The sequence below is a fragment of the Pelmatolapia mariae genome, linkage group LG20 (genome assembly GCF_036321145.2).
Source record: "Pelmatolapia mariae isolate MD_Pm_ZW linkage group LG20, Pm_UMD_F_2, whole genome shotgun sequence".
In the NCBI taxonomy this organism is placed as follows: domain Eukaryota; kingdom Metazoa; phylum Chordata; class Actinopteri; order Cichliformes; family Cichlidae; genus Pelmatolapia; species Pelmatolapia mariae.
In genome coordinates this window covers 19385768-19410718 of record NC_086244.1, presented here as the reverse complement: position 1 = coordinate 19410718, position 24951 = coordinate 19385768, and the positions used below count along the sequence as shown (strand labels likewise).

Genomic DNA, 24951 nt, shown 5'->3' with positions numbered 1-24951 from the left:
TCCTGCAGTGCACAAACTGGGAAAAAAATGTCGCACTGCCCTCTTCAGGACAGAAAGCGACACTGGAACCACACACAGGCAAACAAGTACAATTTATTTAGGTCGGGAGTGTCAAATTCACTATTTGATCTTAACAAAAATGGCGTATATAAAGAAGTATCATTTCAAGGCGTTTACCTGAGCCATGGAGCCTATATAGAGATTACAAAACAAAAACAAACATCAAAATAAACAAGCATAAACTCAAGTGAAAGACACTCCTCAATCCACTCATCATAAAAAATGCCAGAGAACAGAAGGTTCTTGCTAAGGTACTTTTCTAATTTATTCAATAATTCACTTACAAAATATATAAAATGCCCAAAGTTCTTTAGGCAAAGTAAAATTCAACAGTATCTCTGTTCTTTTTTCCACATTTATTTAATCTACTGTAACTGCATGTGCATTGCAGTGTACTGATCACAAGGAAAAGGCACAAAGCATTCACACGCAGTTTTTTCCAGACATTTTCACTCCTGTAATAATAATAATAATAATAATGATGATGATGATAGTAATAATAATAATAATAGCGCATTTAATTAAAAACACTGGAGTAATTAATTAATGTTAACACTTTGCGCCATCCAGTGGGCCGAATTACGCCGTTTGGTGGGCCAGATGTGGCCCTCGGGCCGCGAGTTTGACAGCTCTGGGGATAGCTAAAATACAGGACTAATATAGTTTGTCAGGAGAGGTTTTCACCACACAGAGCACAGTTTATGAACCAAAACAAAACAATAAATGAATCAGGGAGGGCAGGGCGTACGGTCTGGGGCAATCCAGAGTTCCTGGACTGAGTGTCTTGCTCAAAGACACATCAGCAGCAGCAGCCTGGCTCGATGCTGCTCATACAGGACCTTCTTCCGGTTCAAACTCAAGCACAGAAATCAGTGAATGGCGTGCGTGCATAATTATATATTTTGGGAATGATAGATAAAAACTGCGCTTAGTTCCGTTGGTGTCTATGTGTTTGCAGAGGGAGGAGGTGGCAGCGCCCCCTTGCGGCGTAACACGCATTTCCGTGACGTCAATTCAGCACTGGGAAGGAGACAGCTCCCTCCCCCCCCCCAAAAAAAACCCAGCGCGCCTCACGTTGCATGGGTCCCCGGTTATTGATAACACAATTTACCCGCTGGGATCTATCCCAGTAACGTGAAACTCGTGGATATCGGCGCTGGAAATACTAGAGACACCCCGGACCGAATAAAAAAACAACGATCTGCTCATTATCGCCGGCAAATAGAAAGCCGAGCCCACCCCTTCACTTGACAACGCGACATCAACCAGGCAGAAAGGTATGGGAATGTCATACTACCCGGTTAAATGCTTAATAAATGTGATATCAGGTACGTTTAGGCAGGAATCCGTTGCTTGGTGGGGTAGCGTTCATGCCGCTCACACTGCACCACTGAAGTGATGCTGCCAAGAAGCGAATCATCGTCGATGAATGCTACAAAATCATATTTGTGCAAAGAGAAAGCTCACATTACGAAATACTCGCGTTGGTACCAGCGCTGAGTAAATGTACATGTACTGCGGCAGTTTGACTTGGCATGGAGCATAGTAGGCATCGGGCTTGCTATTCATGCACGTCGGCTATGATGCTGCTGAGTGTCATCATCACATCCTTGGTTATTTAAAGATTGATCTTCCTGCGTGTGTGTGTGTGCGTGCGTGTGTGTGTGTGTGTGTGCACTACTCCTTCGCACAGGCCTGGTGGTTGTTTATTGCCCGTCTTTTACGCTCTCATTTCGCCCAGCCGCCGTGGCTCTTCTTGTGCAGTGGTGCAGTACAAGACACGGAGCTGGTGTAGGATACATGAATTGGGTACATGTGGTTCCTCTCTCTGGCTCCCACTCTCTCCCCCTCTCCCCCTCTCTAACATACACATGCATGCACGCACGGACGTACGTACACATGCACACGCGGAGGTGGTTATGCAATTCGTCATATTCTTCATCACACACAATGCTCTTCTTCACTCGGCAAATGATGGGCAGCATATACCAGCTGCTTCGCTTGCATCCTGTCAGACCCTGGTGCTGCTCAGAGGAACAATTAAAGCACAGGTGACAGTCATGGCTGTGGACTGTACAACAGCCTGTGGTCGATTCATTCATAAAGCCAGTTTCCACTCTGGGTGATGGCTCCACTGGGCCGGCTGGTTTTCCCATTCACAGACACAGAGATGAGGCTCTACTACATGATTCAGACAGAATTTAGTTGTGGGACTGGAGTGGCTGTGGATAGACTGGGAGACTGGCTCGCTGCCCAACTCACAACACGACTCCCTCTGTTTTGGTGTTTTGTATCGCTTGTAATGGAAGCCGGGTGCCAAGTTAGCCATTAATTCAGCGCTGAACAGCTTCATAATGCCAGTATATGGTTTAAGTCTGGAGCTGTCCAGTGCTGAAACGAACCTATACATCAACATTTGTTCTAATTCACTTCTTATCACAAATCTTCTCCTCCAGGCTTTCTTCTCATCTGTCCATCCTCCATCCACCCTGACCTGCTGTGTTGGGGAAACCCCTGATGAGTGGGACCTGTATCCATGAGCCCCGTGCCCCTTCCCCCTCCCTGTCAGGCTTCAGTACCCCCATCTCAGAACCTCCCTATCGAAGACTCGATGGAGACACCCCTGCCTGCACCCCTGAAACTGACCTGACCCCCACACAGTGTGTCCTTCGTAACGTATTGTCCATTGACACCGGCGGCCAGGGAGTGCCCGGCGGAAGCAGCCCCACTCCCAGTGATGGACCCTCAGCCCACTTTGACAACAGCGTGCTAAAACTAAATGAACATGAGGCCTGCCAGTGTGGCGGCGGGGCCGAGGCGGGCCACAGTCCGGAGGCTGGCGCTGTTCGGAGCCAGTCGGAGAACATTCGCCTACAATCAGGAAGTGGAGGTTTTTTGGAGGGACTGTTTGGCTGCCTGAAACCAGTCTGGACCATGATTGGAAAGGCCTACTCCACTGAACACAAACATAATCACGAAGGTATGTGCAGATAAGGCACCACTGTGTCTATGCTCTCTGTTCTTCCGCTATGTATGTAAAACATGGAGATTCACCATAGAAAACTTGACAGTGGTGGAAGGAATGAACCACCAGAAGTAGAGCTGTTATTAATATTAATTTTGCTTCTTACTTTTTGTTTTCTTGTAAAACATTGGATAACTTGTCCTGGGCCTCATCTGCTTTAATAAAACATGATGAGACAAACAGGTTGGTAGTTGCCGTGTTACACTTAAACAGTGGATTACATAGCCTTTTCATATGTTTCTGTGTCAGGTCCTTAACAGTAACTATGGCTGTTGTTAGTTAAATGTGGTGCAGGAAAAAATAAGATATTTTATCCCGGGAAATGTAGTGGAGCGAAAGGGTAAAGTGGCAGAAAATAGAAATACTCAAGCATGAGTACCTCAAACTGTACTTAAGAACAGCACTTGAGTAAATGTACTTTTGTATTTTGCAAACCCAGAACTCCATTATTTCCTGTGCTCCCTGACTGCCACTTTGTCCTGCTGGCAGCACGACTGTGTGCTCGAGTCTGTCAGCCAGGCTCACCCACAGTCATCAGCTAAACTGAGATCTCACAGCTGGTCAGGTGGGAGCATCATGTGCATCTGGCTCCACTGCTGCTGCTGCAGCTCTCAAGAGATCTAAACACTTCAGTGGACCTCATGAAGAATTGATCCGGCTGTCTCTTTTATTCTGCCAAGCTCGTCCATCTTTAGTGACCGTGCTTTCACAGTCGTTTAAGTAAAGTCAGCGTGACGGATGACAGGCAGATTAGACTACAAGTGGATTGTTGCTTTCCCCCCTATTTTTCTCCTTATCTCTGGATACAAATGCAATGGCCTAGTGGATATGTTGCCAATATCCCACTTGTTTGACCATAGCAGGCACTTTGTATGATGTAACTGTGTCCTGCCAGTTTATTCTAATGTGTAGCATGGATGCACCCCCCCACCCCCACCCAACAAAACAAAACAAAACAAAACAAAACAAAACAAAACAAAACAAAACAAAACAAAACAAAACAAAACCAAACCAAAAGAAAAAACAATCTCTCTGTCCAAGCTGACAGTAAGTTGCTTTGCAATGATGATGGGTGGAAATCATCTGCTGCAGTGTCTTTGGTATTGTGAATAACTTTTCTGCAGTTGCATACTTGATGAGGTTCACATTGTTTACTTGTTGGTCTGAGTTTAGAGTCCTGGGAGGTTCCATTTGAGGAAATCTCTGACCTGCAGTGGGTGGGCAGCGGTGCACAGGGGGCCGTCTTCCTTGGCAAGTTCCACGGAGAAGAGGTGGCTGTGAAGAAAGTGCGGGACATCAAAGAGACTGAGATCAAACATCTCCGCAAACTCAAGCATCCCAACATTATTACTTTCAAGTGAGGAAGCTACATCTTTTTTTTTAAAATATATATATTAGGATATATATCTCCCAGTTATTTAACTCTGATTGCACTTCCCTTTCAGGGGTGTATGCACCCAGGCTCCCTGTTACTGTATCTTGATGGAATATTGTGCTCAAGGGCAGCTGTATGAGGTGCTGAGGGCAGGCCGTAAAATCACACCTTCCCTCCTGGTTGACTGGTCCATGGGCATTGCAGGTGGCATGAACTACCTACACCTCCACAAAATCATCCACAGAGACCTCAAGTCCCCCAAGTAAGACTCAGAAGCACAGCTGGTGTACTGACAGTTTCTTTGATACTAGAGCTTAAATTGTTTATTATGTAATCTCACCTTTCCAGCATGCTGATCACACATGATGACCTGGTGAAGATCTCTGACTTCGGGACTTCAAAGGAGCTCAGTGACAAGAGCACCAAGATGTCGTTTGCCGGCACTGTAGCCTGGATGGCTCCTGAAGTTATTCGGAATGAGCCGGTGTCAGAAAAGGTGGACATCTGGTAAGTCTGGTTAACATTCACACTTTTTTTCCTATAGGCTATAAAACGTTGTGCCTCTTCATCGATTACATCGATTTAACAATTATCTTTAAAATACTACACTAAAGAAAATGTGCAGATAGCTTGCTGGTATTGTGAATTAATAGTTGAGATATGTTTGAAGCTTGTTTAAAATGCCTTGTTGTGATTCTTATCATGCATTTTATCTTTTCGTTAAGATATTTTGACCTCAGTGAGATTTCTTGAATAAATAAAGCTTAACTTCTCTTAAAGGTCCTTTGGAGTGGTGCTCTGGGAAATGCTTACAGGAGAGATCCCTTATAAAGACGTCGACTCATCTGCAATCATCTGGGGTGTGGGAAACAACAGCCTTCAGCTGCCCATACCGGAGAGCTGTCCAGATGGCTTCAAGATCCTCCTCAGACAGTGCTGGTGAGCAGCGTCTGGAAATGGGCAGTTGGAATGAAAAAAAAAAATGAGCACAGCAGGGAGGAGAGGACAGATGAGCAGATGAGAGTAGTAGAGGCGAGGGTTGAAAGTAGTTGTACAGGGAGCTGTAAGTCTGTGGTTTAAGGATTTTATTGATTATACAGTGCATTGTAAATGTGCACAGCTGTGTTTTCCCATCTTGGATTTGCAGGAACTGTAAGCCCAGAAATAGACCTTCTTTCCGCCAGATCCTTCTTCATCTGGATATAGCATCAGCCGATGTACTGTCGACTCCTCAAGAAACATACTTCAAGTCTCAGGTAATTTTCAGCTGAATGGAAGGACTTTAAAAAAATTAATTACATTTTAAGATACACATATATACAGTGGTGTGAGCAGTTAAATGAAAAACCAATATAAAGTGCCTTAGTAAGGTGGTGAGCCATTATAATCCACCAGAACTGCTTTAATGCATCTTAACATTGATTCGCAGTTAAATAAAATTCAGTTGTATTTATATCGTGCCGCTATACAACAGCAGTCTCCTCAAAGCGCTTGATGTTGTAAGTTAAAGATGCTACAATATTAGAGAGAAAATCTCAACAACCCTATGACCAAGCACTTGTGACGGTGGGAAGGAAGAACTCCCTTTTGACAGGAAGAGACCTCAGACAGAACCAGGCACAGTGAGGGGCAGTCATCTGCCTTGGTCAGTTTGTTGGGTGAAGGTAAAGAGAATAGGAAAAAAAGGACAGGGTAGAAAGAGACCAAAGATTAAACACAAACTGTGGGAGAAATAATTGACAAAGGTTGGTGAGATGCAGTAGTAGATTATAAACACATCATGAGTAAAAAGAGGAGAGTGAAATGAAAAGAAATGGATCATGGGACGTCCCCCAGCAGCTTATGCCCCTAGAGGTGTTAACTAAGAAACTTTTCAGGGTCACATAATCAAGTCTTAACTATAAGCTTTTTCAAAAAAAGAAAGTTTTAATCCCTTTAAAAGCAGAGTGTCTGTCTCCAAGTCTCTTGAACTGTTTAGACTGATAGAACACTATTCTGCCAAAGATATTCTCTCATTCGGTGTTTTGATGATGGTGGTTGGAGAGGCTTGTCTACCACACTGGTAGCCCTTCATTGTGATGCTGTAAGAAACCACGTCTGTCATGATATAAATGTTTCACCATGCCACCAAAATGCCCATGCATAGCATAGCAGAGCCATCAGATCCCCGCTGTAGGCATCAAGGGTTTGGATTTTTCTTTTAATTTGTAGCCCATCTGCATAGGCGTAGACAAAGGGACACAACTACACGTGCTTGCAAAGCAATCAGACATTAAATGTACAAAAGAGACCTGATTTTTGAAGTCACCTCTGAGGAGACAGAGCTGGTTAACAGAAATGTACTCTCATCAGGCTGAATGGAGGGAAGAGGTGAAGCAGCACTTTGAGAAGATTAAATCTGATGGAACTTGTCTCCACCGACTCGATGAGGAGCTGATCAACCGACGCCGAGAGGAGCTCAGGTTTGCTTTTTACTGTTAAAATAGTTTCATGCAAAATCAAGGCTTTACAATTAGCAGGCAAAAGATACTGATATTTTACTATGTTAGCTGACATGAAAGAGGCCGCTTCCCCTCTGTCCTATTTCTCGCTGTCAGTCCTTAGTCTGCCCCTGTGAATGAAATAAGTGCCTTGCGTTCACATCTATTGTAGAGCTTTTAGATTCTCTCATGCGGATGCACAGTGACATCAGCAGCTTCTTTTCTTCTCAGGCATGCTCTGGACATTCGTGAGCATTATGAGAGAAAACTGGAGAGGGCTAACAACCTTTACATGGAGCTCAGTGCTGTCATGCTGCAGCTGGAACTGAAAGAGAAAGAGTTGCAGAGGTGCAAATAAATTCATGAAACCACAGTATATGTTTTTGAAATGCAAGCACCATTTGCAAATAAGCCTTAGTACATTTACATTTTGGTGGCATTTTCTTTCTAGGAGAGAACAGTCTTTGGATAAGAAGTATCCAGGCTTGTTCAAGCACCATAGTTCCAGACAGAGCAGCTCGTCAAATTCCATGGACAAACTCATCAAGAAGAGAAACGTCCCACAAAAACTTCCCTCGGGAAAGAGGTGTGAGATTTCATTTTATTGGGTGAAACTGGAATAAATCAGTGAATATTCATCATCCTTGTTGATTGTAGTTGTTGACTAATCCTTCCCACTCTTTCAGGCCAGACATTCTTAAGTCTGAGGTAATCATTCCCAAAATGGACTCCTCCGTAATGCAAGTCACTATTCCAGCCTGCCCTAACAGGAGCTCCACTTCTCCCAGCCGGTCTCGGAGGGTAAAGACCCGCCATCGTAAGCCCGGTAAGGGCAGCAGTGGGGACCTGGCTGGACTTAAAGCCAATCAATCCTCCCCTAACCGGGACACAACTGCCCAAGTTAACAGTTCTACCACTAACACCTCGAAGCAGCTCCTGGAGCCTTCTGCAGCCCTGCGGGGCCTCAGTCACGAGCAGCAGCAGAGGCAGCTATCCTCCTCCAGCCCTGACCTCATCTGCACCACGCTAGAGGCAGACAGCCAAGGAAAAGGCGAGCCCTCTGTGGGTGGGCTGGAGAGAGGAGGGAGCCTTAGTGCCTCTGCCGGTTTAGGGGGGTCAGAGGGAGGGGCGGCCGGTCTGGACGATCTCACAGAAACCCCCCCACGCAGTGACACTCCCAGCGAGGATGCCGCATCATTCCCGTTCTCCAGCAGCCCGGACTCACCGTGTGGGAGGGGGGCGGCAGCAGGACGGGGCTCTCTGGGATCTCCACGCCTTCCTCATGATGGGGAAGATAAAGAGGAGGGAGCAGGTGTTGTGAGGCTGCCCCGGGGAGCATCAGGTGGAATCGGGAGTCAGCACCTCACACCTTCAGCCATTCTGTACAGGGCAGCTATCACACGCAAACAGGTACGGTGCAGGATACCGCTCCTTATTCCTCACTGTCCCCTTGGTGATCGTTTTCACTTGTGCATTTTTCATGTTTCTGACTACAGAGGCGTGGAGTGTCATCAGAAGAGGAGGAGGGTGAAGTTGACAGTGAGGTTGAGTTACCACGGAGACGGTGAGTAACTGTCCTTCATTACTTGAAAATTCCTTCCAGCCATCTTCCCTCTTTAACAAGTTGCTGTTTTATTCAGAGAGCAAATTTATGTCAATCTTTACCAGAATCAGAGATTCTTTTTTTGTTTGTTTGTTTTGTTCCTTCTTAATCGCTCCAGACGCCCGACCAGCATTACCAAGTGCCAGTCGGTGTCTACATTCAGTTCAGAAAATCTGTCTGTATCGGACGGTGAAGAGGGCCACACAACTGACCACTCTCACAGCGGTACTCCTGATGTTGTCAGCACTAACACCGACGACAGGTTGGATGACCGCAGCGACGACCTCCTCTCTCAGGGGTCGGAAATCCCTGTGGACAACACCGACCCTGCCCAGGCTTCTGATGGCCTGTCGGAGAGAGACGGAGTTCTGGGCCAGTCCAAGGCTCAGCTGGATGCCGGGCAGAATCCTAATGAGGTAAAGAAGCTGCACAGAGGACCGCATGTGTCAGCTTTGGTCTTCTCCTTAGACGAGTGTAGCCACTGGTGAAAAGTACGACTCAAAACCTGTACTTGACTATATGCATTTTATTTTATTTCATGTTAGACTACCCTGATACAGTTCAGGGCTATATTTTAGTTTTTGTGCAATACAGACTGACAAAAAAAGTTAAAAGGTGAGGGGAAAGGGAGTTAATTCAAAGCCACTCTAATAGAGACAAGAGCCAGAAATGAGCATTATAGATTCCCTTTAATTATGTTGTGAACCTTCAGTTTAATCTGGTGACCCTGAGGATAGAGCCTGACCATCATGTTGAAAACAAATGAACAAAACTGTCAGATTGTATCAGATGAAGAGAAACTTTCTCACTTTACCCAGCTACACCAATGATATCTTACCATGTAATACAGTTATTTTTACTTTTCACCATTGATCATTTTATTTAAAGTTGCAGTTGAATACCTTGATGGATAAATGGATGAATTTTAAAACACCTGCTTATGTTAGTGGCAACAACTAAATCTCATCCTTGGAAGGGTCTAATTGTTTTACTTTCACTTCATTCTTCTTGGCCTTGTTTGTCTCTTTTCAGTTGTGTGGTTGATATTTTATGCCTGTTCAGGTTATTTAAGTGTCAACCATTTCACATACAAACAAAGCGCCATCCTCTTTCTCCTTTAGTTCTTCAATCAAGCTTTGATTTTGCAGGAAAATGTCACACCTAGTGGCAGGCAGTGAAAGCGAGGCAACCAGTCTCATCACTTAGCACTAAATGTGCGATCAACTTTTTCATCATAATGATCTAGTTAAATAAAACAAACACACAAAATGAAACTGTCTAACTACAGGGTCTCCCACCACTGCTAAAATTACACTACAAATTCCAGGTTTCCATCTTTTATTTCACGCTTCCATTTTTGGATCTTTGACAAAGAAATTAGGTTTATGCTCATGTCTGCTGCTGGTCATGTATCGCACACTTTTTTCCTCTTCCTGCTCTCTTTTTAGAGTCGAGCCTTGTGCGATGATTCTGACTGCGACAGTGCTGAGCTGGATCAGTCAGGTAGTGGCGAGCTCAGCCGTCCTCCCAGTGCCGGAGCGTGGGCGCCGCCATCTCAACCTTATCAGGGGTCTCCACAGGCTCCCCATACAGGACCTCCATAGATCACTGGACACTAGGAAAGATCCCGCTACTCTACAGTGAGCAACCATCACAGGCGTACACCGGTCTGTCAGTGCAGTACATTACTGTTGTCATGAGGGATCACACCTACTACACCACTCAGACTATGACAAGTTGACTTATGGTGTCTCATAAGTTTGTTGGCTGGCAAACCTGCACCAGATGACATAGGACATTTGTCATATCCTGACTTCAGATATTTTGGCAGCTTGTGACATCAGATAAATGTCATTTAGGTTCAGTAGGGTTTGATATTTTTTTTCTTTCAGGCAGGATAGTTCCAGTTTGCAAAAACCCTTCCACAGATGCACACGCACGCACAAGAAGATACCACACTCTTAGTCCTTTAAACACTCTAACCTTCACTCTGGGAGCATCCTCCATGGTACTCCACACACTAATGCATTAAATACTAATGAATAATAAATGTAAATATCCATGACATACCACATGAGAAATATCTAACTTTATTTTATTTGTAAGATAAAAATGTAAGACTTAACAGTATGCAGCCCTGTGAACAAAATGCATGACTACATGTTTATAATTTATGGTTCGAATGTGTCCGTTTTATATTTTGTGAAAGTTTACACTTTTTTAATCCTGAAAGTATTAATTGAGTTTTTTTCTCTTTTGTTAATAAATGTTATCACTAAAAAATAAAAGTCAAAAATGGAATGAAAATACTCACATCGATCGATCATGATGCATAATTTGGGTTCTCAGTAGCTAAAATTTTATTTATTTTTTAAACCCTCCTACTACTGAGTTTCAAATACACATATGACACACTCGAGGTTTTTATAGAGTTTCTAAAAAATTTTGATAGGATGGGAGGTCTTTTGGTTCACTCGAAATGCACCTCTGCTATTGTATATACACTCAGTTAACCAGCTTATTTAGTACATCGAGCTAAAATTCTTGCAAAGACTTCCTTGCAGCACTTTATGGGGTTTCTGTTGAAACTGTTTTAAAAAGCTGTGGATTCAAGTGGAATATCATTGTGGAGAATGTAATTTGTTTGTGGTGTGGGTAAACTATATTTCACTAAAGTTGTGCTTGTCATTTAGCCGGGGTGTATAAAATTATGTAGAAGCGTTTTGGAGGTACCGTCGCCACAAACTGACACAACCAGTTGAATCAGACCCTCCCTAAAACAGTTTTAATATAAACTCAACATTCTAACCTCCAGTAAGGTAGCATTTATTGCAGGACTGTTGCATAAGACTGCATTTGTTTTAGCTATTTGTTCTTAATAAACTGGCAACATATTACTGCTATACCATTTTATGACATTACTGGTGCTAGCAATGCCTGCTTTTAACCATTTCAGCAGTTAAGTGCAGAAGAAATCCACTGTTTTAACACCAAACTGTAGCGCAATGAATGGAGTCGGACTAGTTTTAAAATGTAATTAGAACAGACGAATCATTTTCTTTTTCTACTTCTCAGTTGTTAAAGGCTTATATTCCACCTTTGGCAACATAACAGTTGGCCAGAGAGCTAGGTGTTCTTGTTAGCAGCTGATACCTTTGAAATGAGATTTCTGGCCTTCTGCAGCTATTTCTTCTTCTGCGTTCACCCCACTACATGACTTGCTGAACCAGAATTAGAATGGCTACATGTGATAGTTTTCTTTGATGCTAACTAAAAGCGCGCCCTTGAGGTAGTGTCTTGTTTAAGTATAGGATTCTGCATTCAGGTCATACTGAATAAATCGTAACTATGTGCAGACATGCATGGAAAACTCCTGACGGTTGACCTAATGTGGAGTCATAAAGAGCTTGATTTAAGCCTGTTGGTGTGACTACATGGTTTAGCACCAGAGGTGGGGATCGCACAGTATATTACCGTAAGATACAATCATGATACCAGTTGTATCGCGAAACATTCTGCAATACTTAATATATTGCAAGACAATCATCTATGATACAGGATCATATCTGTGTAAATCAGAAAGAACTAAAGAAAAAAAATACCCCTAAAAAAATATCAATCATTCACTTGTTTTTAGTGTTTCTAATAATTAGCTTTATTACTTTAATAAAGTGTCCGTTTATTTGAGTAGCTATATGATTTGCTTTCCTCTTGTTATTTCTCCTAAGTTTCTTTTCATTCGATAAGCGGCATCATGAAGAGTCACGAAGGACTCCAGTGTGTCAAACGACTGAGCAAAATTCAGTTACAGCGCCTGCATATGTAATTTAAAAAAATGCTGATATTTGTGGCGTTCAAAACGGGCAAAAATCTCAGCTTTGCGGTGCTTCTAAAGTAACTAATGTTGGATCACTAAATAAACTACAAATAGTAGCCCGGTGTGTGCACGTTCTGTGTGACAGACCTCACTATTCATTAGGTGGTCCAACATGCTGGCTCACAAAGCAGCGCACTTAAAAATAAATAAATAAATCATCCATTACACACGGTAGCTTCTTTCAAACTAGTTCATCTTTGTTTAGCGTTCTTTCATCAGGCATAGTTTGCACAATACTGCACTATACCCCATGGAGGTTTGGTGGCAAAGTGCACAAGAGATTATATTATGCATAGATATAAAGGAAAATAAATAAGACTTATCACATCAAAAATGTAATATTATTGTTTTAAATACTGGTAAATATATTAGTGACCCTTACAGATGTGATTTTTTTTGCCTCTTTAAAGAGAGCCCCCACCTAACTCGAACCCAGGACATTTGGTTCCAGTGCATCTTTGACTTGTAAGAGAAAGCAATTTGATTTGTTGCTTGATGTGTAAATGCAGCAGAAAACCGAAAAGCAGCAGCTCTCATCCACGAAACCTAAATAGAGACTGATTTGTGAAATCGGTGGAGTACCATGCAGTAATGAACCAAAAGGCCTCCGGTTGTTCAGGATGTTGGCAGGCTTCATAAAAACCTCATCTGTTCCTTTTACCCTTTAAGATTACTGCAGAAGTACCCAGATAAAGAATAGAGCACTTCTCTGTGATGGTTACTAGTAGAACAGTAAGTATCCTTTGGGTTTGAATAGAAATGTTTTGTTTTTATACAGCATTGCACATTGTACTTGTAACATAGGAATTATATCAAAAGCAAAATATTATGAGCAACAATAAATAATGTATTGGTTACAAAAAACAAAGCTGGGTGTGATGTTTGTTTTAAAAGACAGGTCATGCTATAGCTACAGTTTGTGCTGTCGTTGCATCACGAAGATGGTTCAACAAGAAATAAATGACTATTTTCAATCACTTTAAGCATGTCCAAAGTGTGCCCGTGTTAATTTATGACAAATTTGCTTGCTCGCCTCTGTACACCACAGTGCATTTTATATCATAATGTAGTATAGACTCGAGGGGTTTAACAAAAGTATTGACCTCAACATCAAGCTGAAGACATTTTGCAAATGGGATAACTCAAGAAGGATGTCACCTAGCATTTTGAAACCGATACCATAGGTGCATCTACTTGGGAGGCTGAGGGGAAGCACTGACCAGTATTTTCATTCAGTCTTTTATTTCAGTGCAAGGGAAGAAAAAGCCCGTTTATTCAAACCATCAACGGGCTGAAAGAAAACACTAAAAAAGAAGAACGGGCACAAACTTTAGCAGTTGCCAAATCAAATATTTGGTCAAGAAAAAAAAAAAAAAAAAAAAAAAAAAAAAATTGGCTTGAAAGAAAGAAAATTGGGCATTTAAGGCCTAAAATCAAGAAATCACATAAAGTTGCAAAGCATTTGTTATACTCAAAAACAGCAAGGCCAGATTAGATTTAGCCAGAAAACTTCTAAAAGAGCAAGCACTTTTGGATGGAAAAAACCCCCCAAAACAAAAAAGTCTGAAATGAAACCAACTTGCACCAGAATGATGGGAAGAGAAACAGGTGGAGACAGTGTTATGGCAATGACATGAATGGCTCCCAGTGGATCCGGGTCACCAGCGGTTATTAATAATGTGACTGCTGACAGAAGTAGCAGGATGAATTCTGTAGCATACAGGGCTCCACTCTTTGCTCAGAACACAGCACGGTATACTTTGTGCAATGACTCAAAAGTAAAAAGACCCACAAACATGGGTCAACTGAAGGTGGCTGTAATAAAGTCCTCTCAAGGCATGACACATTATTTGGCAATGCCAATGGGTTCTAGACTTCAGGCAGAAGTCTCTCTCTCTCTCTCTCTCCCCCCCCCCCGATCCACCCCCTTTCCCCTTGATTGCCTTGTATTTAAAAAAAAAAAAAAAAAAGTCTCAATCCCCATGAGATGGTACCAAAAAGGAAAACGAAGAACAAAGGACTGTTTAAGCATTTCACATCTTTTATTTCTGCATTTCATTTCTTCAACAATTTAATTGCACCCAGATCTACAATATTTCGAAAACGTGCACAAAAACGTGAGTTTCTTCATCCTGCAAAGAATAATAAAAAATAAAATCTGACCCAGGCAAAAAAGATAGCAGGAAACTAGTGTTAATTCTATAATTCTCCTTCTAATTAATCATAATTTAATACCTCAGCATAATATACTTAAAGACCAATATGTCTTGTAGTTTTGCCCCTTGCAGCATTCCCCCTCCCTGCAGTTAAAAAAAATATTTCTCTATTTAAAACAAACATTTCAATGTTATTATCATCACCACCATGGTCTTAGTAATTTAAGAGAAAAGAATATATTTTCCTCTTATTTGAGCCCACTCCTCATAACCAAAGCCCACCCACCCTTATCAGAATCCAATACACAACAATGCTCAAAATCCCAGGGCCTGCACTACGAAGCAGGTTCAGCATACCTACGATATCTTCTTACTGTCTGACTATAACCGACATCATGCCACGATATCAATGCGGTAAGTCAACAAAGCTTTTTCTGAATATAGCAATGAGCCACAAAATTCTTAACTATAATCCCAAACAAATATGTGAGTTTCTGCAGCCAAAGCCGGTAAAAGCTTTGTGTAAATGAGTAAGATAGGCTCATTAATATCACTGCCCTATCATTAAGGCACGAGTAGATCTATCATTACAAATGTGTATTCCAATAAACTGATGTGTTCCTCAGACGTCATCTTATGGCAAATGAGACATTTTAGCATTTTTGTTTCAAGCTGCAAACCTGGTGGCATTAAAAAGCCTTGGAAGCATGTAAAGCACAAACAGAAAAACATAATTCAAACCTGTATGTGCGCTGTACTCGTCAGAAAACGCTACTGAGGTTAGACCATCTCTGAACACCCCTTACCTCATAAGATCCAGTCTACCCAAAAGTATCTTCTAAAACCAGTTAATTATTCAAAACCGATTGACCAGTTGATGCTTTTATATATGCTGATCTGTTACCTCATACATGTGTGTGGTCCAAGTTATCACTGCAATGTGTCCCATTAAGGAACTGAACCACTGTGTAACCTTCAGATCCCAAGATTACCTGGCTTTATGACGCTAACCACAAATCCCGCTTCGTAGTGCAGGCCTCTGGTTCAAGAAATAAAACGGATGGAAATACAGGAATGACACAAAATAATTACTCAGCAAATTAGAGGTGAGACATGATGTAGCTTAAAAAATTCTCATCTGAACCCGCACTAGACAAGGGGTAAATTACCTTCGGACTAAAAGGTTTTCCCTGCATACACCTTCAGCTGAAGATCACTTAGACCCAGTGAGACCCGTTAAACCCACAATGCCTCATTCAGGAAGTACAGCCTCAAACAGAAGATGGCAAATACCAACAAATTCTACTCATTCGAGGAGCTGTGTATTAAATAAAAATAAATAGATATTTAAAAGGAAGGGAAAGAACAGTCCATCTATAATGTTATTGTGTGTTTTTTTTCTTCATTTTTACATTTTCTAAGAAAAATCTGACATAAGAAAAACATTATTTATGCCTTTTCAGATTTTTCTAAAATTTTACCTACAGTATATCAAGAAGATCATACAGATATACAGCAACATAAGAGGGAAAAATACAACAGAAGGAGTCCTTAAAAACTATATGCAAAGGGAATTTAAAAACATAATAAATAAATAAAATACCAATATCATGATAATGGTGTAATTACAACTGAGTAGGTGTCTAACCAAAGCAGAGGAGAAAACAGTGAGTTTATAGTACTTGGTTTTTGCATTAAGTTCAATAAGGGACCTCTTGGTAAAAAGTAGGGGGAGGGGTTACGTTAGGTGCTGATGAAGATCTCCATGTCAGTTGGCTGCGAGTCCAGTAGCTTCAGATGACAGCCTGAGCAGAAAACAGAAAAATCCAACACTGTTTAAAACAAACAAGTTAGATATCAGTAATACATGTTCCTGTATTTGAAAACTAATAAAAAAAGACTCAGACTTGTGGACAATCTGAGTGGGTGAAGATAGAAGATTTCTGCTATCGTTTTACACAAGGTCTTTTGACTGGCAGTTTGAGTTAAGCAGGATGAGGTTTTTCCACAGAATACACTTGATTATCAAACTGCCCATCTATCAGGAAATCAACACCTGCGTCCAGCAAACTGATGTGGTATATGCCCTGATAATGAACTGTGTGACCCCACTTCCTGCTTTAAAAATCACCCTGCATCTGTACAGCAGGCTTAGCTGCAGAATTCAAATACGCTGCTGCTGGAGAATTGGGGGTGCGGAAAATGATTTTAGTTTACCAATTACAGCAGGATAATTCGACCTTTATTGACTGATAAACTGAGGTAAACTATGTTATGTCACAATGTTCTTTAAAGCACTTTCTTATACCATTACTGCTACAGCTATTCACAACAGCCTACACCCAAAAATCCTAAAAAAAATACAGGTTTCCACATGTTTAGGTTTGGAAAAAAAAAAAAACCCTGAAAGCATAATAAACAGGAGCCACACTGGCTGCAAATAAAATGTTGGTCAGGCGAAAGCGAATCAATCAATAACTGTGTGGTAGTGATGGCAGTGATCAAACCAACTCTGCTACAGATTTTGTTTGTTTGTACATTTTAGTCTACATACACTTATATCTCATTGGTTTGTGCACATAATGGACAAACAGCTGTTCGAATGGTAAAATCCTGTGTTTTTGGTCCGTTTTGTCAGCCCTAGATTCTAGTGGGACAGTGTCACAGCTGGAAGAGGGGGTAATGAAATTATTACGAGAGCTGTGGTAATGAAGTGACTGTTAAAAACTGCCAGTAGTCCAATTCTAATAAATCTTCGGTAACCTAATTAAACGAGAAGCGCTCCTTGTGTTTCCTCTTATGTGAGGAATCCATTGCTTCTGATTGATACTAGTTGGTCAAGTGGACAAATGGTAGGAAAACTCAATCTCCATTAATGCGTTTCAAAACTGACCAGCTGCACAATGTCAGAATTTAAAAACAGACAGCGAGAGAGCGCCATCTTCTTTCCATTTTGCACTAGCCTGTGGCTTTTTTCTTACCGGGCATTGATCAGGTACTCAGCCAGGCTGATACTGGCGTGGGAGCCAGTAATGGTGACCTGTCTGTCAGTTGAGCCCTCCACAGGGTTGGCAATCTTGATCTGAGCCCCTGACATCTGACGGATCTCATTGATCTTTGCGCCCTGACGGCCGATGATGCAGCCAATGAGCTGGGGAAGAAGAATTACATGACACTATGTCAATACTTTCAATGCAATAAAATAAATAAAAATAAAAAGTTGCCAATTCAAACAAAATGAGCTACTTAGAAAATCAGCAAGTTTCTCTGTTAAGGAAAAAAAATTAAATTCACATTAATTATGACTTACATCGTTTGGAATGGTCAGCTCATGAGAGCCAGTTTGTGCAGAGGCATCCATCCCAGCTGAAAGAACACAAGAGTGAGTTGATTGCATGGATTAACAGAAACAGACAGCAATCAAATTCCTCCTCACAGGAAGTACACCTACCCTGGAAGCCCTGGTTGCTGTGTGCAATGGGGAAGGGGCTCTGCTGCATGGCCAGCTGGTGAAGTTTGGTGAGCTGTTGAAACAAAAAAAAGAAAAATACGTAGAGCACAGACAGACAAGGATGTGTTAGGAAACATTGAAAATAAACTTTAAGACTGAAATGTTGTTTCCCTTGTGTAAGTGGTGGTTGTGATAATGAGTGGAAATCATGAAATTGTGAAATGAAAAAAGGGATCAATGATTTTGCTTTAAGATATTTATGTTAGGATTTGAATCTATAATCATTGGAACTGTTAAATGGATGTGCGTCTCAAGCAGTGGTGGCTGTGGGAAGGGTAGCAGGGAAAAAAAAAAAAAAAAAAAAAAAAAAAAGAGTCAAGAGGGATGAAATAAAAAGGTGGTATGGCTTCCCCGGACCGAAGTTGCAAATATATTGGATCACTTACAGAGGGCCCTTCACTTACATCAGGCTGTGGAATGGCGTGCTGCCCTTGGACAGCGTAAGCCTGCAAGGAGAGAATAGCACTTAGGAGGGTGTGGCAGTGTGACATGGCGCACTCCAATATCCAGTCCTCTGTCCTTGCTACAAGGAGCAATGCCAGGCATGCTACTAGAATAGCATTTCCATAACTAAACTCTGTTAAAATAAAAGTGTTTAAAAAAGAAGAGGAAGAAGAAGAAGAAAAAAAAAAAAAAAGTACTTTTATTACTTTACCTGACCACCTGCAAAGATGACAGGAGACCCTGAGGGTTTGGGTCTGTATGGGATGGTCACTCCTTTTGGTGGAGACTAGAAAAACAGAAATATTCACCTTTAACTATCAATAACTACGTAAAGTATCAGTGTCCAGAGCACATTTACAAAATCATAAAAATCAGGATTACATTAAACAATGTTTGTACCTCAAGCATGACAATGCAGATCTGCTTGACACACTCTATAATGGACTGTGGAGTCCCTGCAACGGTGATGGCACGCTCTGTTGAGTTGGGTAACATGTCCCCTGCTACTTGTACCTGAGCTCCTGCAGACTACAAAGTCACAGCAAGAGTTACAACACAGATCAGGGGAAAACAACAACAACAACAACCACCAACAAACAAAAAACCCACAACAGGATCTGAAATTCATACAAGATTAAAATACAGCAGACAAACCTCTCTGATTTCTTTGATCTTGCAGCCACCTTTACCAATGAGTGAGCCGCACTGGCTGGCGGGTACAACGAGGCGCATGGTGACTGGTGGTTTGCTGGTGGCCGTACTGTTAGTCATCGAAGTGCTGATGTCCTGTAGGGGAAGCGGATACAACAGGAGGCTTTAGAAAGTGGCACTTGTGTAGCTGCTACATCTTTAATGTAAGATATAACAAACAATTCTAACCTCCTCCAGTTTCTCTATGATCATGGAAAAGGCTTTAAAGATGGAGGTGGTAGGTCCCGCGAGAGTTATGATCCTCTCTGGGCAGTTCCCCTCTGAGATGTTGATACGTGCACCACTCTGCAAAGAGACAGGAAAAAAACAAAAATTGAATCAGTTGCTTTGTTGTCATATGATGCATGAGTCACAGTAAATGTTGACATGTTCTTTCCTGATTGTTGGAAAAAGACAGACTTACCTCCTCTCTCATCTTTTTAACAGACTCGCCTTTCTGTAGATAAAGAATACAAAACAATATTTACAAAACACACCAAGGGACATGCCACAGATAGCATCGCTCTGGCAGTAAAACCAGCTTACCTTGCCAATAATGCTTCCAACCTCCTACAGAAGATGACAACAAAAGTTTGTGTTAAAACAATACTTTGCTGTTTTCTTTTTTTACTACAGCTAGATTAATTTTAAGGAATGAATGCAGACTTTAAGCTCCTTATAGAATCTAAACCTTGTATCAGTGCTGGAATGTTGGGGTTTTTGCACGCCTGAATCACATGCAAGCCTTTACAGCCATACAAATAGTTACAATAATCCCAAAAACCTGTGCTGACCTATTTTTTCACCCAACACACCAAAAACTGATCTGCAATCAATAAGGGGTTTGATAACAGCTTTTCATATCTTTTCAGTCTATCCATAGTTGCATGCAGTCACACTCACCTTCCCATGCATGAGAAGCCTGATGGTTAAGGTGACATTAAGTCCTCCTTCAACCAGACTGGAGTCCATTGCTGCAGCTCAATCCAACACACACTCGCACGCGCTCTCAACACTGGCCAACAAAGTGAGTCTTTGGTCACTGGCTGAACGTCTGCAACAGAGTGGAAAAATTAACAGTCAGAGACAAGCGTAGTTGGTGGAAAGTGTGAGGCCATCTGCTGTCAATGCAAATCAGTGAAGTGATGCGGGCAGTGCACATCTTGTAGACTTTAACGCCGTTTTCCAGCCACGTCGAAAGAAAGAGACGTTTCAGTTCGGTAATTGACATTAGACTGGCCCGAGTCCACTCATTCACTGTGCACAATGACCCACTGTCTCTCGGCGGTCGTGTCTATTTTCTGGCATTCTACAGCGGTGGCGACATCTCTTTAATTCTTGTACTCAACACAAGCTGCTCAAAACAATCATTTAAAAATCACTGTAGCTTTAAATTAACTTCACAACCAAGCTAGCAAGAGAAAGCTAACAGCGTGACGTTATGGCATCAAATCCTGTTTGAAATGAGCATCCCAGCTAGTCACGCAAGCGAGGTAAGAGGAAGTTAGCTGCACCAAAACATTTTTCCACTCAAAACACTCGCTTTTAGCTACATGTACAGATTGAGTGCTAACAGATTTAACCATTCTATCTTAAAAAAAATATATAGCATTTCGAAGCTAACTCCTGCTCCACCATCAAGCTAAAAATACAAATCAGTGATTTTCCATCCAGCACGCTAGCGTTAGCATCCAGCAACTAGTCGGATCCCGCGGCCTACGAACCGCACTGAGTTATCCCTGTCCTTCACTCTAAGGGGAAAAACACACATATACACAAAGCTGGAAGACTTACCGGAACCGTCCCTGGAAGTGTGTTCAGGGGGTGGGTAGGGTGGCAAGGGTAGAAGGGGAGAGGTTCGGGAGGGAGTTTTAAAAGGATCTGGGGAAGAGGGAAGCGACGCCGCTTTTCGATCGGACTCCACTCTCCTCCTCTGCTTCGCACAAAAGACAAAACGCGTTCAACTCTGACCCCTTTAATGCCCCGCCCCCTCAACTAGGTCAGCCCCGCCCATTGACGTGATATTCATTTCGTACAGTACAAAACAAAAATATAACTAAATAAAACGAAAAAAGCAAAAAATTCTTTTATACTACATATTTTTCCCAAACGCAACAAATACCATTTATTTATTTATTTATTTGTATACATTCACAATGTGTACATTTCTCATTCACAAAGAAGTTCATAAAATCCTCGGCGTTCATATTGTTTCTGCCAAAATATCTATAAATTAATAACCAAAAGCAAAAATAATACTGAAAAAAATATCAATAAAAACTAAAAGCTGTAGTAGTAGAAGATACTGGTAATATCTTTGCTAATATGGTAATTACTGGTAATTTATTTATCCCATATTTGGTAATTTCCCTTGTCACAGAGGTTGAAATACTACTAGTCCTACTAAATGTAATAATGACAACAATATAGGATTCATTTTTTCCTTCCTCTTTGCTTCGTCTCTCCCTTTAGTGAGATCGCCACAGTGGATCATCTGCTGCAACCTTATCCCTATCCCTAACATCCTCCTCTGTCACACCAACTGTCAAATGAAACCATATTAACCAGGTAATTTAACCACATATTCATTTGCAATCCCTGGTTGTCATTCTTAGTAAGGAATTTGACCACTACTGTACTAGTTGAAACTTTGTCAGAATGCCGTAGGACTGATTCTCAAAGTCTCGCTTCTGAAGGTGTGAACAACATTCTTCCACAAAATATTTTAGTGTTTGGGATTTTGATGATCAAGGCAGAGAGCTATGGGAGATCCAAAATCTCCAGCAGGGATTCAGCTGGACTGAGAAATTGTGAGTTTGAAGGCCACATCACATGATTACATGGTTTTTTATCTTTATTGATCTGCTCAGTGATATAAATGGCGATCCAGGAAATGCGCAACTCCATCTGTGATAGAAAAGCTTCACCACAGAATGAAGGTTATCATTCCGAGCTTTGCACTGATTTGCAGAAACCATTCCCTGTACGGCAGGGGTGTCAAACTCCAGGCCTCGAGGGCCGGTGTCCTGCAGGTTTTAGATATCACCCTGGGTCAACACACCTGAATCAAATGATTAGTTCATTACCAGGCCTCTGAAGAACTTCAAGACATGTTGAGGAGGTAATTTAGCCATTTGAATCAGCTGTGTTGGATCAAGGAAACATCTAAAACCTGCAGGACACCGGCCCTCGAGGCCTGGAGTTCGACACCCCTGCTGTACGGGAACAAGCATGCAGTGAACACAAACCAGGCCAGCAAAATGCCAATGAGAGCAAACAGATCTCTTCACTGTTGCTGTCAAAGGTTCTGAGTTTTTCTTTCATTTATCACCTGTAAGTTTTTTTTTCAAACACATTTTGCACATGACTATCTTCAGCAGACAAACATGGATGTGAGTGTGACTGCGACTGACAAATCAGCAGCTGCAGACCTCCTTGTGCGTGCGTTATATCATGAGGGTTATGAGGGATGGCGAGGTGATGAAGGAAGTATTTTAAACTGCAGAACTATTATTATTATTATATTTCCTTTACAGAAGAGGTTACTGTGGCATATTTACAGCGCAGCTCATTTTCGTCAAATCTGATGAAAAAAATAACCAAACCAGAGGAAAAGGTGATGTCTAACCCAATTACGCAGGTGCGTGAGTTATTAAAAAAAGAATCTCCCCAATCAGAGCTTTTAGAAATAGGGAAACTAGCCACAGATGCCAAAACTATATTTTGAATTATGTACCTTCAGTACTGACGTACTCATTTCTAGCATCTTCAACTCTGCCACCTGCAGCTTGGCCCCCTGTCTTTTTGTCAGCACCACCATTTCCAACGATACAGTACCATCCTGTAAACTCTTGCTGCTATCATCCCTGAATCTTGTCTTCACCCGCTCCACCCACACCTGGCCAGTGCAAACTAATTGTAATGTGTGTATTCTAAATAGTGATTGATGGAGACAGACCCACGGGAGGTTTTGAAAGACTCTTCGCAGTTGTCTGTAAATCCAACAGATGGCACAATAGCACTGTGAACGTAGCTGGTGGCCGTTCTCTTCAAAGTCCTGCATCCATTCTGCCATTGCTCAAAAAATACTCATTCATAGCTCGATGAGTTGACCGAGGTGTCTTGACTGTACCACCTAAAAATGAGAAGCACTAAAATTAGCCATGTGAAAAAGGCATTTTGCCCAGTTAGAGATATAAAATGAGCAAAATTCCTTAGCGGAATGAGTCGGCACTCTAAATTTAAAAGAGGAGCTAGAAACTGCATGTTTTAGTTGCTGAATTATAAACATATCAACTAATAATTTATGTTGCTGCAGTGAATGTCTCACTACTTGACTCCAGCTGCAGTATTTCTATAAATTTCTGATTATGAAGAGAAGACTGCTAATCAATAGTGCGATTTGCATTTGCTGTGACAGATCATTAAGTGTCTTTAACAATCTGGGAATATATATGTATTCTTTGGCGTATCAGTCTGGTGTTTATATATATCTATCCTTTTACCTCTGATGATGTTTGAAAACCTGTCACAGTGGATTTGGCTGATATACCGAATATTTTTTTTTCTGTTGTCATAAGCAGAACAAATAAAAACCAAAACGTAATGAAATGTGAAGACTTGAAAGCCTGACCTCTTGACCTGAAAATAATGAACCTCAGTCATTCATATATATTTTTTTCTATACGCAGAATATGATTGATGACTTTCTGCTTCATGATGGATTGCCTTGTTTTCTGCAAGTCTGTTATTTGGTTGAGATGATTGATGGGATAAACAAGCATCTTAATTGTCTGCTAGTGTTTGTTTTGAATTAAAAAGAATACAATCAAAGGCACTGCTGTACAGTTAAATCCTCGCAGTTGTGATTCTTATTAAAGTAGAGTGCTATATATGGCCGGAAAGCAAAAGAGATAGATACAATGGAACAGTATAGCCCTATAACCATGTGTTCATGGTCTGGTTGACAGAGTATTCTGCCTGAACTCACTCACCACATGTTCATTAATCTGGTGCACATCAGAGCACCCACAATACAATTAGTCAATGGACAGAATAGCCCGCTATTGTCTGTAACCAACTTTCTATTCTCCTCATTTGTAAATCTTTAATAAATCCAATTCTCTAATGTCCCACACAGTATGGTTTACACCTTTGTGTTTACGTACATTAGTCATGAATCATGTCTGGCTCAGTTTATTGGGTTCAAAATCGCTCTGCTGTCGATAGATTGCCCCCACGCTCGATGCAGTGGAGCTCTGCTACTCTAAAAAACAGTTTGTCTCAACGTTTCCCGTTTTTTTAAATTTCAAAAATGAATCCAGGCAGTAGATGTTTGCTCTCGCTTTAAGAAGCCATCTGTAGTGCTGTCTGAATGGTGCCAGGCTTACAAGGCTGGTGGTGTTTTTAAATTAGAACCATGGCTGACCAGATTTACTCCTATCCAGAGATTGCGACACGCTGGCTGCGAGTTAAACATCTGATGTAGGCAAAAACCCCTGCAGAACACATTAACACTGTTTGGCTTTTCCTAAAGGGAAGGTAAAGGGTAACTTAAAAACCCATTAAGTGAAAGACATAAAACAACTGTTTTTGTGTGAGGACAAAAATGTGTTTAATTAGTGTAAAAATGCCTGTCTCTTTGATCTGAAGCACAATCACTGAGAGACGGATTATACAGAGGAGAGGAGGTGCGAGCTCTTCAGCCTTTCCAATCAGCACATGGTCTCC

The 24951-nt window shown here is 41.6% G+C and overlaps 2 protein-coding genes across 3 annotated transcripts; one reads left to right on the top strand and one right to left on the bottom strand.

The window, feature by feature from the left end:
• The first annotated feature begins 1118 nt into the window (after positions 1-1118).
• Positions 1119-13650, top strand: map3k12 (mitogen-activated protein kinase kinase kinase 12). The gene is made up of 14 exons (XM_063464471.1): positions 1119-1337; positions 2517-3040; positions 4259-4442; positions 4531-4722; positions 4809-4967; positions 5241-5399; positions 5608-5716; positions 6813-6922; positions 7172-7288; positions 7392-7526; positions 7627-8350; positions 8437-8504; positions 8662-8959; positions 9992-13650. Exons 2-14 carry the CDS (start codon positions 2578-2580, stop codon positions 10145-10147), a joined length of 2874 nt encoding a protein of 957 aa, XP_063320541.1. The 5' UTR covers positions 1119-1337; positions 2517-2577; the 3' UTR covers positions 10148-13650.
• A 791-nt stretch (positions 13651-14441) lies between these two features.
• LOC134618349 (poly(rC)-binding protein 2-like) lies at positions 14442-21184 on the bottom strand. 2 transcript variants are annotated; one of them, XM_063463717.1, is made up of 13 exons: positions 21016-21184; positions 20125-20275; positions 19768-19791; positions 19646-19678; positions 19411-19527; positions 19186-19317; positions 18931-19059; positions 18743-18817; positions 18474-18533; positions 18028-18100; positions 17887-17942; positions 17558-17727; positions 14442-16381 (listed from the first exon to the last, which is right to left on the bottom strand). In XM_063463717.1, the coding sequence occupies exons 2-13, from the start codon at positions 20191-20193 to the stop codon at positions 16345-16347; spliced, it is 975 nt and encodes a 324-aa protein (XP_063319787.1). In that variant the 5' UTR covers positions 20194-20275; positions 21016-21184; the 3' UTR covers positions 14442-16344. The 2 variants fall into 2 exon arrangements, with proteins under 2 accessions (XP_063319787.1, XP_063319788.1); XM_063463718.1 differs by having other exon boundaries at positions 18492-18533; positions 21016-21183.
• Between the last annotated feature and the right edge of the window lie 3767 nt (positions 21185-24951).